At 36.2% G+C, this 19,252-nt stretch overlaps 1 protein-coding gene across 1 annotated transcript in view; it reads right to left on the bottom strand.

Moving 5' to 3' along the window:
• The window catches only part of LOC140164180 (voltage-dependent T-type calcium channel subunit alpha-1G-like), a 188,979-nt gene that overhangs the window by 49,608 nt on the left and 120,119 nt on the right, over window positions 1–19,252 (bottom strand). Inside the window, 8 exon segments of the mRNA XM_072187422.1 lie at window positions 1,592–1,743; window positions 10,758–10,977; window positions 11,533–11,622; window positions 12,724–12,852; window positions 13,638–13,764; window positions 14,261–14,514; window positions 15,386–15,509; window positions 16,520–16,610. Of these exon segments, the coding sequence (XP_072043523.1) occupies window positions 1,592–1,743; window positions 10,758–10,977; window positions 11,533–11,622; window positions 12,724–12,852; window positions 13,638–13,764; window positions 14,261–14,514; window positions 15,386–15,509; window positions 16,520–16,610 (1,187 nt within the window).

The following is a 19,252-nucleotide window of genomic DNA, read 5'->3' as shown; positions in this document are numbered from 1 at the left end:
CGTGGAACTCTTTTTCCACGCAATTGGCTATTTTTTTCTATGGGCAGGGATACATGATTTGCACTGAAAAAAAAGTTCCGCGCAATTTGCTATTTTTTTCCGCGCAAATCGACTGTCCCTGCTCATGTACGTTTCAGTATTCTTTATGAACAAATGCCCTAAAAATATATGGTTTTAGCCATTGTTTGCAAAAATTAACCAAATAATAAAATTTGACCTTTACTGCCAGTTAGAACTTACTAATAAAGCATTAGGAGTTAGCTACCATTCATTTGGCAAAACAGGATAATAATGTTTTAATCCACAAAATTTAGCGCTGAATTTTTCTTAAATCAGGAGTAGACCTCACCCATTGCTTAAAATAGGGAACAAATTTAACATAGTTATTGAATCAATCATTTCTTCTTCTTCTTCTTCCTATATACGTGCATACCTCAAATTGAGTATTGTCGCACAGGCTTAACGTGCAGTTTTTTTACCTATGCACGATCCTGGAACCTAGGATTGATTGCAGATATCAGAACCGGGATGGTTTGAATAGCTCTGACACTTACGCGTGCACAGGGTTCGACTCTTCCTGTACACGGGACCAACGGCTTTACGTGACTTCCGAACCACGGACAAAGCACATACACTACCTATATCTGCACGTGATAAGCAGTGTATGGGGGCGAGAAGAAATTCTTCCATTAAATTCTGAAATTAATTTGTAAGAGGAACTACAATGCTGGTTAGTGTGGACTTACTGAACCCCTAATCTGTAGTGTGTCTTGTCTCAAGTTGAGAGTTGTGGCAGACTCAAATTGGCGCATTTACCAGGTTGCATCGCCAGCTTATGTACAAATCGCCTTTCTATGCATGTATACGCCATGCACGATTCGGTTAGTGTGCGCATTTTGAATCGGTCACTACGAAATCCAACATGGTGTTAAGGTTCGTTCATACTACCACCGCATTTGCGATGCGTTGCTTTGCGATGCGGTGCGTTGCCGCACTGCATCGTACTGCAAACTACTGCATTGCGATATCGCAATGAAGTTAAATACATTTTAACTTGGAAATGCGACGAGTTGCGTTGAGTTGCGGTAAAAAGTAATCGATATATCGGCATCGCAAAGCAACGCATCGCAAATGCGGTGGTAGTATGAACGGACCTTTACTCTCAACTTGAGACAAGACAAGACACAGTATAGAGCTGTTCAGTTGATAATATTACCTTAAAATACTGAGAAGCATTCACTGATCATGTGAATGAAAATTTTACTAATGACATGGATTCGCAATTTAAATATATATCATTTTCATGAAATTTACATGTTGGAAAAATGATCGTGTTATTTTTCAAATCGCAACAATTTTCTGCCAAGAATATATTAAGTTAGTTAAGTTAGCTCAATCAATAAGGCGCATGACTATGGTGCAAGAGATTGCAGGTTTGAACCCTGACGGTGGTTTAGTACGTTCTTGGGGGGAAATTTAGCTTGAAATTCCTCTGGACACTTGGCCTTGTGTATGTGTGTAGTGCACTATAAATCACTGCACTTTTTTACTGAACTTTAAGTACTTATCACATCCATCCCATAATACTTACCAGGGACATCCCATAATGTTCCAATGCCATGGATATAACATTGAGGAAGATGATCCCAGCGATGGCTAAATCAAAATACTTGTTGATGACAAAATCATGGACCTTGAGGCGGTATGGAGAGTAACTGCTATAGTATGGGATCACTCGTGCTTCTGTAGGTAGTATCATTAGGTAAAGACAGAAAGAAGGACGTCCAGACAGAGTGACAAAGAGAAAGACAACAGTCAGAGAAGTGACGTGACGCAGAGAGCCAGACATATGAGGGCAGACAACGACATTGATATATCCCCAAAAAGATAGATATATTGTCAGACAAGACACAGACACAAGCAAGACAAGAAATAAAAGTTGACACACATAAAGACAAACAGCAGTGAAAAAGATATAGACAAAGAAAACAAGACAAAAAAGTAAGAAAAAGTTAGCAACAGTGCAATGTCATATTATCATAAATATATGCTAAACATGTGTCAGTGTGGGTTATATGAGTAAATATATTGAATAAATATTTGATAATGGTTTCTATATTACAAGAATATCTGTTTTTTTAAAGTCAGTATAAAAGGGATTATATAATTTATTTGGTTGAAAATGCTATGTTTCCTACACTGAAATAGGCATGAGAGGGGTTATAAATATTTAATTTATGATGAACCGAGCATGCTTAAATTACAAAAGCTAGATATATGTTAGCAATAGATAAAATGTTTTGAATTAAAAATATACAAATATATGAGAGAGGGCCATATAAAATCTAAATTTGTTAAGAGTATGATAGATATAATAGACCCTATTAAAGATGGGCCAAATGCAGGACCTTGTGGAATGGACTATGTAAAGTATATGCCTTGCAAACCCACAGTTTTGATGTAATTGGGGACTGATTTACTCATTTACTCAAGTACTAATTAAGACCCTGCTTACACTGAGAAAATATCACCACAATGGACTGTTCCAGTTGAAATCCATACATCCCCTATGGAAGATATGACCCTAATCTCCCTTAGTGGTCAAGTCAAGGGGGCAGCCCATTTTGGCCAGTTTAATCAAAGTTTGCTCCCCTTGAAGTTGCCTTTCCCCCCCTTTTGCACGCCCTCTGAAAAAAGTGCTGGCTACACCATTAATTGGCTACACCTTAATCTCCCACACAGAGAGTGCAGACTCTAAATGTTGTCACCCATTCAGGTATCCCCATTTGAGAGTCGCACTCCCTGTGTGGAAGATTAAGGTCATGTCTTCCATAGGGGGTGTATCATTTCACCTGAAAAAGCCCAATTCGATTCCGATCTCAAATTCAATTGCGACAGAGAATCATCATAAATTAATTTGAGTCAATGAGTGTTTGCACTCTCAGTAACTTGAACTCACCTTTTGAGAAATGTGAATTGAGATTTTCTTCAGCAAATTCAATTCAAATGAGGGTTTATAGCAGCAAGATGCAATTCAAATAAATGACTAACTGATGCTCTTATAATAAGCAAAATTTGATAGGGACATAATTGAATAATGACTGCACCTGTTTACACAATTATACTTGGCACTGAATTCAATAGCATGAGTCTAAATAACAACTGTATCCCAGTGTAAGCAGGTCTAAAGAAGGTACAAACTTCATTACAATATATACATACAGACTTGTAACCTAATCTTGTTATTTCCTTAATTACAAATACAAATTGGTATTTCTAGTATTTAACAATTGGTATTTCTAGTATTTAACATTACAAGAATGGTTTGTTTGGACTATACAAAATGGTCAGGTCAAATAAGATGAATAATTAATAATTTATGCAAAATTATGCTAATTTTACCTCAGCCTTTCACTATGCAGAGATTTCTCAAATACTACTATCACTTAACTTTACTCAATAATCAACTACTTCCATCAGCAGTTACAGTGTTATGAATCTACACACACGCTTAAATTGTAAACTTTGTTCAAGAATCAAACATCGGCTGTGACATGTTCTTTCACCTTTCATACAATGACCTGACCTTGTGGCTAGCTTCTCAAAGTGACCTCTGACCTCTGACTCAGCTCTTGTTGATATTAAACATCTTTTCTTTTGTTTCCTTTCAATCAATCCAGGTGTGAAAGCAGCAGTGATAGCTCACCAAAAGAGCACATATGATGAGTGGAACGAACACACAAGTATCAGCTAACATCAAAACTACATGTCAACATGCTCTAATTTTCACTCATTAAATAAACTGCGTAATAACAATGGACAAAGCATATGAGAGCGTGAATGCAGTGTGTGCACACACTGACATGCTATACCATGCTTAACAGCAAGTGCAATCAACAGAAAAGCCACATCAAGGTACAGAATTTGGCACCATTTGTCTAGTGCATAATTTGGCACCATTTATCTGATACATACCACTTACTCCACTGAAAGCTATCTTGCATGAATGCCAATGTCTACACATTTTAGGCCAAACATGAAATAATAAAAATGCACCAAACTCTAAAATTTTCATTTCTCTTTTTCTTTCTATTTTTACCTGAAATTCTACCTGAATTTTTCTGTACTGGAAACCTCTAAAGTATCAACTTTACATTCTAATAACTAGACATGAAATTCTTTTGCTCAAAATTCTTCTCGCCATCTTTGCTAAGCTATTAAAATGATGGACATTATCATGCAATGGGCAATTTGCATCCTTGCTTGTAGTGCAAAAATTAAAATTAAATTATAACTTTTTATTTATCCTTAACCCTATAAGCCAAATGCGCACATTAAAGCGGCAGGCGGGACTAAAAGCACAAGCTCTTTGTGGCATGATAACCGACAATAACAAACAGCTGCGCTGCATGCAAAATAAACCATATAATAATTTTCAGCTGTACATTGAATTCTGATTAAACCTAGTTAATTCTAATTAACTTAGTTAATTCTGATTAACTTAGTTAATTTACAAGGTCTAAGGATATATTTGGCTGTTACAGTTGAAATCCATATACCCTCTATGGAAGACATGATCTCCCTCAGTGGTCTAGTCAAGGGGGCAGCCCATTTTGGCCAGTTTCATCAAAGTTTGCTCCCCTTGAAGTTGCCTTTCCCCCTTTTGCACGCCCTCTGAAAAAAGTGCTGGCTACACCATTGTCTCCCATACAGAAGATGAAGATTATAGAGGCATGTCTTCCAATAGGGGTGTACGGATTTCAACTGGAATGTTCCAATACTATGAACCTCTTGCCAAATCATTACAAAGACTTTTTAAATTTCACAAGTTGTTTTCAACCTTGACTCACAAAATTAAACCATATTAAGCCTATATTTGTATGTAGCAGTCATTATTAATTTATTTATTATCTAAGAAACAAGAGTGGTTATCAAACTAGTCTTTTCCGCTATAAATTACTGAATTAGAAAGGCAACTGTCACAGGTATCATATATTATGTGAATCTATCCAAGGTTTATCTAACGGAAGTCAGTTTGACCAAAATTCCATCCCACAATACAATATGTATATTGCATAACAAAGGAGAGGGAATAACATCAGAGCTCTATCTATTGTTATGTTATATGTTTATTACGTTGTGGGAATGAATATCAGTCAAACTTACTTTTTATAAAGAAACCCAGGATCCATGTAGAGGAGTCAATAGTACTCCCTTATAAATACATAAGCATTTAATGGTGCAGTCTAAATTTTCAAAAATACCCGAATTCAAAACTATTACCGTAATATTATATTAGTATTTGAAGAAATATCTTTGCCAAATTTACGTATTAGTATAACTAGAATAAGAAAACCATGCTAAATACTTATGTGTTTATATATAAATCTATTAATGTTTCAACTAATCACGCAATTACTAATTCTGAACTACATAACACAGATCCCCTTTGAAACTGTGATGGATTTAATACTGCAAATTACAATCAACTTGCACTGCTCCAAAAGTATAGTAAGGTTGAATTGAACCAAACTTTTAAAATGCTCAATATAAGCACTTGAAGACTGTTGTACAGTGCTTAATATTAAAACTTTAGTAGAGAGACTGGGTTGGCAAATTACACTCAACCTGCACTGCTCCACAAGTATAGTAAGGTTGAATTGAAACAAACTTCTGTATACATTTGTTTCCATAAATATATCAACTTTGATGCTACTAAGTTTGATCAAATTTGACATTTTAATGAAAACCATCACAGACTTCAAAGAAGACCTTTATATCAACTAATGGTTACCATGGTTACTGTATGTTTGTAATAACTAGTTATGAATAAGACTGACATGTTTTCATATGAGACATCAATTATGATCTACAGAAACTATTTCAACAATGATAGTAAGCTGTTCATGTGAATGCAAGATGTAGGGGTTATAGATAGGCTCTAAGACCTAATGCACTGACTATAACTTGGACACAGGGTTTTAATTGTTTTATTGAAATCTGATTTGCTGTTGATTGTGTCACCTGCGTCATGACACATCATTCTGCATCAGCTATTATAAAATTAACAAAGTATAGTGAATCAACTGTTTGACTTTGAAAGCATATTGCAGCACAACTTCAAAATTTGTGCTAGCAGATTTGTAATGAATCAAAGGACTCTTGCATTCACATTTGAATCAGTTACAGTAATGTTATGAGGGGGTACTGTGGGTTGTACAAGGGGGTCAAATAGGAAGGGGTCATGTCAAAGGTCATGCATGCCTTATAGAAGCAAGAATACATTGATAGAACTTTGGACAAAAAAGGTTGAAAAAAGTTTTTAATTCTTGTAACATAAATAGGAAGTGTGATGAGATGAAGGTAGAATCACTGGGATGTTTTTTGGTGATAATCAGCACATGATTATGATGGGATGACCATTAAATGACTAACCAATGAAGTACTGCAAAACACTTAAATTTCACAGGTACTTTATTTCGCGAATTGAGAAAAAGCAGGATTTTTTTAGGGTTTTTAATTCGCGAATCCAGAAGATTTACTGTTAGTTTCAATGTAAAATTTTATAATTTGCGGGGAATTTAATATTGCGAATTTCATGTCCTCGCAAAATATGTGAAATTAAATACCTCGCGAAGTATTTTACAGTATTTGGTGATAAAGTAAATGGCTTGATGGTTGTATACCATTGATAAGGCATTTAATGATCTGATCACATCTTGGGGATAATTAAATGATTTGATGATTATCACAAATATATCATTTGGTGATTTGATACCAACTGATTTGATTTAGGAACTAATTGATGATGGTCACTTTTAGGGAAATGATTTGACATGATTTTGGTGAGTAAAATGATAAGCTGCAATAAATATATTAGATGATTGCAATTTAATATGAAAGAATATCGTCAAATGAACTGTCTGTTCTTTATTGGGTGAGATCTTTCAGTGTTTCTATTCTTTATTGGGTGAGGTCTTTCAGTGTTTCTAGACATGTTGGAGATGATTGACTTTAAAACAATCACTTACAACAGAATTATAACAATGGCATGTATCTCAAAAGGATTTGTCAAATTTGTGTTGATAAACATGAATTAAACATGCTTCTTTTGTCAGCATTCTTTGAGTGATGTAATCATTAACCGTCATCAGCAGTAATAGTGACAAATAGTTGCAATAATTTGGACGGAAATGACAAAAACAAAAAACAAAAGAAAGCATCTTCTGATAACTTATAATTATGATGTATTAAGTATGATACAGCTTGGTCAAAGAACCATAGTCTAACAATAAATAGACTTTGCCTGTTGTGTGCTATCTGCGCCTCTTTAATCTATGGAAAGAATATGAAGATAGGTGGTACTTTTGCACGACTGGAATAATTTGAAGTGTATATTAGATAGCAGTAGAAACGCAGAAAATGTTTTTTTGCAAATCATAGAATTTGTGTACATGCAACTATTTAGTGATGCAACAATTGGGCTAAGCCATTTAAAGTCTACATTCCCCCTGGGGTAGAGTGTGGAAATATCTTCCACAGAGGGAGTATGAAGTTCAAATGGAATAAGCATGTTAACCAACTCACTCTGTGGAAGATTCAGGTTGAATCTTTCTCAGAGGATGTATGAAGTTTAAACGGAGTTGCCTAATGTGTTCATTCTATTTGAATTTCATATTCCGCCTGTGGAAGATATTTCTAACATCTTCCACAGGGGTAGTGTAGATTTTAAACAGAATAGCCCATTTATACTGAACATGAAGATTGAAGGTGGTTTCATGGAATCAGTTTGTTTTCTGTGCAAAATAAATGTTTGTTGTTATGCCATTTTATAAAATATGTGACAGAAAGACAACATAAGGGTAGAAATGATTTGGTGTCAATTTCACATAATAACTAAACACAGCAATTCAACTTGATGGTGGACATTAACAAAGATTTGAACCCAAGGACAGAGTTGCTCATATATTGCAGATGAGATCAATGCCAGCACATTTCACAATTTAATCTATGATCTCGATTATGCTATTCTATCAACACACAGTTCTTCCCCTGATATGCTTGTACACACATATGACCTTTGTATGTTTTGGGTAGGGTAGGACTACCAATTATCGGACAATGCCAGTTATCGGACGATTACATGGTTTGGACCATGTGGAGTTGTTTCTTCAAGTCAACATGAATTTATATCGCATCAATGAAAGAACGGATACTTACTGCATTTAAATGGCTGCCTTGCAGCTGGTTCCATTATTATTATTTCATAAATCTGAGCGTGAATGGACTGAGTATGCCTCTTTATTATTAAAAACATGTTACTTATGAGGTAGCGTAATTTGGCATGACCAATTTGTGTGGGTCTTGAGCTTTTCATAATTTACTAAAACTGATATATTTTTATTATTATGTTTGTAAAACTGTGTAGTTTCTGCAGCAACATCTGACATGACCGGTTGCTAACAACGCTTCGGCTGAATGAAGTGTCCGATAATTGGCTTGTAAAATCTGTGCAGGCCCAATCACCGGACACCCTCGTGCCTGCACATAAACAGTTGCCAGCCAGCCGGCGCTGTATGTCAATTAACATGTTGCACTATGTTAGGTGTATTTTAGCTTATTTGAGCGAAGTTGAGAAGCATAAATAGGGTTTGATGTTAAGTTTAAGTTATATTATAATGTTATGATTAAAATAGTTGATGCGCCTACAATGTATAGGCCTACATTGTACCTAAATGTGGTTTGCGGTGAGGAAAATGCCACTGTGAAGTATCAGACAATGTCCAAATATAACCCAAAATCATGAAGGAATATATCAAACTTAACTGCATTTGGTTGAGTTGAAAAAAATAGATGTGTGTGCCGTTATTTTTGCGGGTGTCCGGTACCTGGCTGCGTAGTGTCCGATAACTGGCATAGGCGTCCGATAACTGGCAAGATGCCTCAATGTGGTTTTCAATCCATATATCTATAATGGCTTGTCTCATCAATTCAAATTTTATGTTACATTTAGGGCTGTCTTTGGTCATTACGTGGATGTTCTATAGTTGGGAAAATATTCCTCAGTTTTTTAAATATTGAGCAAATTGCTTAAGTGTCCGATAATTGGTAGTCCTACCCTACCTAACTCACACTCCACAAGTTGAGGTCACTTTCTGATCTATTAGTATTGTATAGAGGTTATTGAACTATGGCACTGGAATGAGACCATTTAGATTCATAGTGTTATTCCGCTGACTGAGATAAATCAAAAATTATTTCATGTCAACTTGGTCCACATTTGTGGTACATAATCTCTCTACTTTAGATATATGATATATGATGTGACAAAACAGCTCCCCATCATGCCTTGGTGGGATGAGGCAAGAGCTGTACCGCTAACAAACTCTCCAAATGCACAATACATCAAGAACAACAATATATCTAAATACGTCAAATTGAACCATATTGGTTGACACTTGTAAAGACTGGCATATAACCAGTCTGGATGTTCCGAGGGAGAAATAGAGTGTGTGGTCGTTGAGATCATTATCCTGACTGGATGAGTAACAATTCCAAAAATGCTGATTTAACATTAATATGTATTCTTTGTGTCTGAATTAAACACAAAAATAGATTTCCTGCCACCACTTTGGTTCGACAAGTTCATGGAGTAACAAAAATCCCAACTCTGTCCTTGGTACTAACAATTAACATGAAGCAAGCAAAACAAACAAAATAACAGGGACTCAAAGACCTCACCCAACAAATTGAAAATGTTCAATATTACTTGTTGAATTCCATGAGCACTACTGTCTTGCTTATATTGATATAATAATCTTACAATGCCTTTGATTGGTTGATTACATGATATAATCAACTAGTAACCAATCAAAATTGAAGTTATAGATCTCTTAGCATCTTCATATCATCCTTACTGGCCGTTTTTAGTTTCTTTGATTGGTTCAATACATGATAGAGCTCTCTTTGTAACTATTGGTAACCAATCAATATAGTTCTTAAAGGCCAGTAATTCAGTCAGCAGTGCCCATGGAGTTCAATATTACTTGTTAATCTTGGATGAATGGTATATATCAGCACAGCATTCTTCATGCTGGTACCTTAAATGATCATCATGAGTTAAAATGTTAAATTGATTGAAAAGCCAGAGAGAATGAGAAATATTATGTATATCATTGAGACTAAATTTGCTTGAGTCATAGAGGACTGTGAATTGCATCTATTTTGGATGGGTTGTGTGTTTCAATGTTTTGCCAGATTGCTTAGTATAATACTAATACGCCTATAACTGGGGCTAGCAACTTTCAAATCACCTGCACTTTCCTTCAGAAATAAGCTCAATAAACAAAAAACCATAACAAATTTTGAAATTGATGATGTTAAAAATCTATTACAGGTGAATAACATGGAAAATGTAAATCAAAATGCTGACTGATTTGTTTACTTAAGATAAAAACATGAGTTGTCAAGAGAAGGGAAAAAGTGGTAGACCCTAAACCTCTCACAAGTGTCTCCGTGGCCAAATATTTTTGAGTCATAAAGTATGAACATGGCTTATTTTGTAATTCTTAGCTACAAACAAATATCAGGGATTAAATCAGAAAAGACAAATCAAAACTTGATGTGGATATATTTTCATATCCAGGTCCACACAACCCATCCATAAGATGTTATAGCAATTCACAGTAATAGCATATAATAGAGGCAATAGCGAGAAACAAGAGAAGCTAGGCACAAATTTGAAATCCAATACAAACCCTCCTCTATAGTGCCACATTTTATACTTTGTCTGGCTTTCTCAATCTTCAGCTTCCTCTTCTCCAGTCTCTCCGCAAACTCCTGTTCTTCCTGCTCCTCACGGCACTTGTGGAAGTTTTCCACGACAACGCCGACGAACATGTTGAGGACGAAGAAACCGACGATGAGAAGGAACGAGATGAAGTAGAGGATAAGCCACTCATTGTAGTCACGGATTGGCTGAAAATAATAATGCGCAAATAATTAGTGTAATGATGGCTGGAAATAAGAACAGGCTTTTCAGTTGAAATCCATACACCCCCTGTGGAAGCCATAACTTTAATTTCCCACACAGGGAATGCAGATTTCAAATGGAGTCGCCCATTCATGTAACCTCATTTAAAATTCACATTCCCTATTGTATTCATGACAAAAATGTGAAAATGTGATTTTTTTTTATAAATGTTTAGATTTATGATTTAGCAATCACTGATAAAGCCTTTAATGGGCTATTCCAGTTGAAAGCCACACTACCCCTGTGGAAGATTTTGGAAACATCTTCCACAGAGGGAATATGTTTTTCAAATGTAACTGGTCTGGGTTAATCATTTTGAAATGCACACTCCCCCTGTGTTATGGCTTTACCTATATCTTACACAACTGGAGTGAGTATTTCAAATGGAAGCTACCCAATTGTTTATTGTATTCAAAACTCATACTCCCTCTGTGGAAGACTTGAGCTAAATCTTCCACAGGGGTAGTGTGGCTTTTAAATGGAATAGCCCAATGCCTTACCTGTTGATCTATGCCCACAGCATCAATACCATTGTACATAATCTCAACCCAACCATCACGAGATGCTAAAACAAACAGCGCCATCAATGCCTGCAAGTTACAAATCAAAATGAAAAGAAATCATCAAATATAACTTGAATTATATGCGGTGACTGAAGTGTTCATAAACTGGACCATTGACATGCTTGAAGTTACAGCAAGGGCATAGAGGTTCTATGTGTTAGCAAGCTGCATATCCTATCAGCGACTGCTATACCTTGTTTAGAACTTTCAAACGAAGTACCTGCATGTGCAACCATGACTGTTTCAAAATAGCCCGCCAAAGTTATGCAGGTAACTCTGAGTTCGCACATTGAATTGGTTTGAATGAGGAATACTACGGGAACCAGTGCCTTTTGTTAGAAGTCACACATGAGTAAAGTGGATAACTTCTATAGCCTTACTGTCCTATATTGATTTGTTACATTATTAAGAGCACATGACATCCCGGTTGTGTAGCAGTTCCCAACAGTTTAGATGTCACATGTCACTTTATCTTAATCATCTTTAGGTGACATCTTTATAAACAAAAACGGCTAGATTATTGATAAATTTTCAGATACCCCCTGAAATTAACCCCCTCCCCTATGTCCACCTGAGAAAAATGTGGTGCCTTGACTGGATTCACACATACCTGTCCCAGATGGTCAAAGTTATACTACTGGTTGACCCATTTATAACTGATTGCATGGATTAGCCTTGCATTGAGTTCATACCATAGACTAATACAGACTATTCATCAACAGGTAAAGTCCCAGCATCACCTGTTAATGAAGGCCAATCTTATGTTCCATGATGTGCAAGAGATGAAACTGCTACGCACATACCCCTCTATTGTATAACATCAGAGGCGGATTTAAGGGGGAGGGGTGCACCTGGTGTGCGCCCCTCCTAATTTTTCCAAAGCGGTGCCGTACCCCCTAATTTTTGAAGAGCGTTGCCTCACAGTGACTTCGTGTGGGCATGGCCCTCCCCTCTTAAAAATCCTGGATCCGCCCCTGAACACGAACACGCAATGCTGGTGATTTGGTGACACAAACAATCAAAGGATCAACCCTCATGAATATGTCAGAATTCACAGCATACAAAGCTCAGGAACTTTGGCTGTTGGTGAATAGTCTGTACATTTTCTAGTCTATGATTCATACATACCTGTCCTAGATGGTCAAAGTTGTACTGCTGATTCAACCATTGATTGCGAGGATTTGCCTCGCATTGAGTTCGGTTCCTGATCATGCGGATATCAGGTCCTTCACAATAGAAGAATTTGCCTTTGAAGAGCTAAGCAAACAAATATAAAATAACATAATAGATAAAATCATGTATGAATGTATTATGTAGAGACTCTTGCAACCTTATGACATAACCGATATAACTAAGATAATATAATGCTATGTGTGATATGCGGAGAGCCTGTCAGCAGCGATAAATGCTTTCCTGCTTAAAGTAAGAAATCTGGTTTTAAAGATGTTACATATTATAGGTCACTTATTTGTTACATATTATTAGGTCAATTGTGGAAGTCTAGGGTGTGTACTCCTGAAGCTGCAAAGTCCCTGAGTTGTTTTTAAATGGTTTATGGAATACCTGTAAAGTGTGCTGAGGCTTGTGGATCAACGTCTAGGCATTGTGCCTGCGCCGAGAGCACTATAATTATGTGACACGATCTGGTCCATGGGGGCCAAAGGAGGCATTTTCGAAAATTGAGTTACTGTAATTATTACATTGTACCTACAATAGGCTATCATTTACTGAAAACTCCAAAGGTCTAGCATACTTGGTTCTAAAGTTTTTGATGCCTATTTTCTTATGTATTTTATTGTTTTTTTACTCCATATTTTTACCTTTATCTCAGTTTCAAATTTGCCGCCTTTGGCCCCCACGTACCAGATCGTGTCACATATATCATTGCACTTATTTTTATTTTTATTTTTAAACTGTTTGGATGTGATCAACCCAGCTCAATAGTATCATTTTGAACATGATCATTGTTTATGCCTTTATTCTGATCACATAATGCCAAATTTCTACATAACATAATGTAATGTCCAATTAATTTCACTTACTTGTATTCCTAAAATACCAAAGATAACAAAGAATGTGCAACAAATGATGACAATATTTCCAATAGGTTTGAGAGATGACAGTAATGTCTGCACTACAAGCTTAAGACCTGGAGCTCTACTGATCACCCTGTGACATAAAATAAAATAACAGTATGTTATTAACAAAGAATGTACAACACATGATGACAATATTTGCAATAGGTTTGAGAGATTAGAGTAAAATCTCATCTACAAGATTGCAACCAACCTCTGCAGCTTGCTTAAGGTAAATGCACAAACGCAATTTTGTTTGTTTTAGAAATGAAAGCTTAAAGTATATACATGAGCAGTCTTAGAGCCCTCTGCAATCTGAATGCTCTATTTGACAATGCTAGCATTATTATAACATTAGGCTATATCCAAGAAATAGCTACCAACAAGTACACAGACCGACACACATGGAGACAGACAGACAAACATACCTGAGTGGTCTTAATGTCCTCAGCAATCTGAAGACTCTCTGGATACCAAAGATTTGTGGACTATATAACAATGCTAGCATTATTATAACATTATATCCTAGAATAGCTACCAACAAGTACACAGACTGACACACATGCAGACAGACAGACAGACAAACATACCTGAGTGGTCTTAGTGTTCTCAGCAATCTGAAGACTCTCAAGATGCCAAAGATCTGAGGACTACTTGATGATACCAGCGAGATGAGGACATCTATCCATGATATGCCAACCAGACATCCATCCATGATATTCCAGCCACTGTGTAAGTATGCATGTTTACCAATGAAGAACCCCTTGGCTAAGACTTTAACAAGCATCTCCAGGGTGAAGATAGCCATGAAGGCGTAATTGGCAATGTTAAGAAACTTGCGCTCCTGGATTTGGAGAAACAATTAAGATGGATACTTTGGGTGCATGTATAATACATAAGTACCTATCTCAACATTTTCAAATGGCGCTTTATCATGTTAGGTGAAAGTTGGCTTCAATATTTTACTTGACAGTTTTCTAGATGTATGGGATTTGTAAGTCCCCCAGAGTTTTGGTTTAGCAGTGGGCTATTTAACTTGATGCACATTTCCATAGAACAATGTCACACAACAAACATAAATTATTGGTTTTTCAAACACACCCCATCAAACTTTCCCTCAATATCTCCCTTCTGTCCATCCCAATCACCATCAAACCCAACCCTTTCCTCCTACCCCCTCCTCCTACTACCCCTCATACCCCCCTCCTGACATGCCTCTAATGGAATGTCGTAGTTTTCTTACTAATCTGTCATCTCAAGCCTTTCCCAAGCTGATGTCACACAGAATTGGAGAAAGTGAACCAGGACTCCATATACTGCCACATACAATCGCGCCACAGTCAGCTATGAGGAGAAAATTGGGGTTATTCAGGTCCTTGTCGACTGTGCATGTGGACGAATGAAAACAATTCTGCGTCTCATCTTTAGCATCTTGGTATCGAGTGCAGGTCGCATCAAGTACGTCTCTCATATGCGCCCATCATCTATGTTGCTCTTACATGGCAAAGATTGCCTCGAGCGCATTCCCAGGGAAACTGAATACTCCCAATTTTCGCTTCATGCCTGTATCAAGATGGCAGCCGAGTCCCGATTCTCCTTCTCTAATTCTGTGAATGCCACACATTTGGTAAACATGATGGCAATAGTGATATATTCAAACCACTCCTGGGCTATGTAGAGGGTTAGGATTAGGGTTAGAGTTAGGGTTTTCTTACCAAACTATCAGGTTTGATAGCAGGCCTTTCCATAGCTAATGTCACACAGTTGGTAAAAATAATGGCAAGAATCGTGTAATCAAACCACTTCTGGGCTATGTAGAACTGAAGTTTGTGACGAAATCTAAAAAATGGAAATATGCAATGGCAACATTCATAATAAATACATGAGAGTAGAACAACAATATTTGAAGAGAGTTTATAGCCCAATATTTTGGTGTATTCAGTTGAGTTTTTTACAAAATATACTACCAATCAGTACTTCGATATTGCAAGTGATTCTTGGCCCTGGAGGAAAGAGTCCATTGTGTACATGTTGAATACTAAGCATGTACGCAGTGTACTGCACACGCATTAATGTTTATGGACAGCATTGTATGCTGTGTATTTGTCGGAGGGCTGCAAGTGTGTCAAGTGCTCTGCCAGGGCCAAGAATTCCAACTTGAAATATCTATAGTTAGCTGCTCTCCTTTACTCAACAACATAAGACTACTCAACAACACAAGACTACATAATTCACACCTCTCCTTTTTCTTTACTTTTGCTTCATTTTATACATTGAATTAGCATCCACTTTGCTCAATTGGTGAGGCACTGTAACTAGACTCTGGTGTGCGAGTACTCGACAATACGAGTTTAACTGTTTGAGCCCCCGCTGTATCTATTTCTTTTCTCATGGAAAAATACTAAATAATATATGTCTTAGGCATGAACCATATTAATTGGCAACTTTCTGTAAAGCGCAATGACCTTAAGTAATGCACTAGTGAAATTCCTTAGCCGTGGAGTGGCTGCTTCCTGGCTTGATCTGCAATCGACGTTTTTTAAGGACGTGTACAGATGAAGCAAGTTGTTGTTTGCTGTATCAAGCCCAGGTAGACATATTATAAATCCTGTTCCATCAATCTAACATTCTGCTGCACTGCCCCCGACTTGGGACAGGCAGTGGTGGGTTGAGCGCTTTGGTCCCACGAACCCTCCCTCTCCAGTGCAACTACTGTTGACATCAGTGAATCACATTACAGTAGTGGCTACTCCCTTCTTTCAGACCAGGAACTGTCGGCATAAGGTGGCTTTTTTATTAGTTTGGGAGTAGTTCCCACAGTTATAACCTTGCATTGCAGTCAAACTTACTTATTATGAGGTGATAGTATATAGAGTGCGTATTCCTCTCTTGTCTTGAAGCACCCCTTAGGCTCTGGTAAAACTTTGTGCAGTCGCAATTCTAAATATTACCAAAGAAAACAGAACACAAGAATAATAAGCTTACAAAGAATTTCATCATGTGCAATAAACATTCATTCACCACTGTTATAAATCTCAAATATCACTCACTGCACAAAGTAAAATTCTGTTACTGACGCTTCTTTCTATTATATATTCAATTCAAATACAGTAAGCCAAAGAATTAAGGTACCAGTTGGGTTTATCCTTGTATATCCTAAATAAATACAAATATGTCAAAATTTAAACAAACAGCCAATACCTGTACTCTTTAGCTCTGATTTAAGACTTTATTATTTGTTGAAATTGGTTGAGAACTAAAGAAAAAGTGATCTAAAACCTAATGAAAAAAAATGAAATCAAAAGTTCACTTTTGTCAATGAAAGCACGACGCTAGTTGTAACATGCTATGGAAGTACGGCGCTAGTTCTCTTGTACACAAACGCTTTGTGTAAAATCAATAGAGCAAAGTGCAACATTTTGGATCGCCGTGTCTTTATTTCTTGAACAATTTCAACGAATGAGATCATAAATTCGAGCTAGATGACTCCAATTATGACATATCTGTCTTTGTTTAGGATGTACTGAGGGTGAACATAACTGGTACCTTAATTTTTTTGCTTACTGTATTTGAAGCAATAATACTGTGTATAAAATTACAATCCTGAACACTGCAATTGTCATTTACTTTGGATGAATGTAAGTGACGATAACATCAACCTTACTATCATGGGCTATGCCAGTTGAAATCCATACACCCTATGGAAGACATTAACTTTATCATCCACACAGGAAGTGTGAATATCAAATGGGGTTATACATGTACCTGAATGGGTGACTCCATTTGAAATCTACACCCACTGTGTGAAAAATTAAGGTCATGTTTTTCACAGGGGGTATATAGGTGTCAACTGGGATAGCCCAATCTCTCTGCAAATTTTGTGATTGTACTGCCGATCTGCTATACAGCGATCAGACACAAACAATTATGAACTTCAGAAATGTATTAGAAAATGGAAACTTTCCCCCAAATCACATCAACAGGCCTGACCATACAACTATCTGTTTAACTAATACTCTTCATTTTGGATAATTCGAACTAAGTCTTTTTAATCGGTTTTAAACATTATTAGGACAAATATGATGTTCTAAATTACAATACACTCATAGTCAGTGTGTGCAGTTTAGCTTGTAGCACTAAATTTCATCACTGCATCACTATCCAAAATATTGGACCAGACTATCCTCTATGACACTGTGATCTCTATGGCATGATTAAGAATAGTAAAAACAGACCATCCTTTCGTTTATTCTCTAATTATAGAGTCTATAATTATATTACTATTCATATAATTTTTTGCAGGATTCCTTCTTCAAGATAAGCGTACTGCTAACCGTCCAGCGCATATTATTTTCTACAAGGTCCTATGCACATGCTTGATGTCGTGCATGTATAGGCCCTAGTGGTTAACAGATTATAGTAGAAATTTACCAATAGTACCAAAGAAAGAGAAATGAGAGACAGTATAGATGGGTTGACCTATGACCTCACATGTTTATATTTATGTTTACATTTACTCCACTGCTTTCATGTGACGATTTTAGTATCGAAAAATGGTGCAGAAAAATTACAGTTTTAAGAATGTTACATCCTATATTTTGTCATAACTTGATGAAATATAATCACAGAATGTTGGGGAATGTACTAACTGTGATAATTAAATGAATTGGGGGCATGATTGTTGTTTATCGATCATGCCCTCAGTTCTATTAATGAACCCCTAATTTGTAACATTTTAACAATATTTTTGAGTTTGCTGGGATACATGATAATTGGCAACAGTTCTGCAAACAGGCTCAAAGCTTCTATGTGATTCTGAACTAAAAAAGGCTTTTGGTCACTTCTGAAAAATATCTTCAAAATTGTCTACTTGAAACATTACGAGTAATAATACAAGGAGTAAAGCATAATACCTACAGTAAAGAGTAATACATAGTATAAAAGAGTAATACATAGAGTAAATAGTGATTCAAAGAGTAAAGAGTAAGAGTAATACCTAGAGAGTAATACATAAGAGTACTACATAGAGTAATATCATAAAATATTTTAACTCTTTTTCAGCTAACAATGAAAGAGAAGAGAAATTCAATTGAATATTTTACAAAGTTTTTAGATATTATAGCATGATTACAATTAGAAGTAAACCTGAAAAAAAAATATGAAAAATTTAGAAAAAAATAGCAAATTTTATTTATCAATGCAAATGAACCACAACCTGATGCATACATAAGCAGCTTATTTGCATATGCTTTGCATAATTGCTTGGGAACTTACCATTTTGACGAATAGGGGTGAGCATTGTGCAGAAGCAATACATTTATGTTGTGATGTGCGTATGGCATGCAGCGGCAATCAAACATGTGAAACAAAATACAATGGCAAAAATATTTCATGAATTGTTAGATTATTAATATATGAAATTTATTAAAATTTACTAGTATGTAATGACTATTAAATGTAGTCTATATTAAATGATGGTGGTGCATGCACTTCATGGTCGTTTATAAAATCGTGCAGATACATTTTTTTTAATTAAAAAAAATTTTATTTCAAGAAAATGTCCAGCAAAATAATAACAAAAA

The sequence above is a fragment of the Amphiura filiformis genome, chromosome 11 (assembly GCF_039555335.1).
Source record: "Amphiura filiformis chromosome 11, Afil_fr2py, whole genome shotgun sequence".
Classification (NCBI taxonomy): domain Eukaryota; kingdom Metazoa; phylum Echinodermata; class Ophiuroidea; order Amphilepidida; family Amphiuridae; genus Amphiura; species Amphiura filiformis.
The sequence above is the reverse complement of the archived record's forward strand: the minus strand, read 5'-3'. Positions and strand labels throughout refer to the sequence as shown.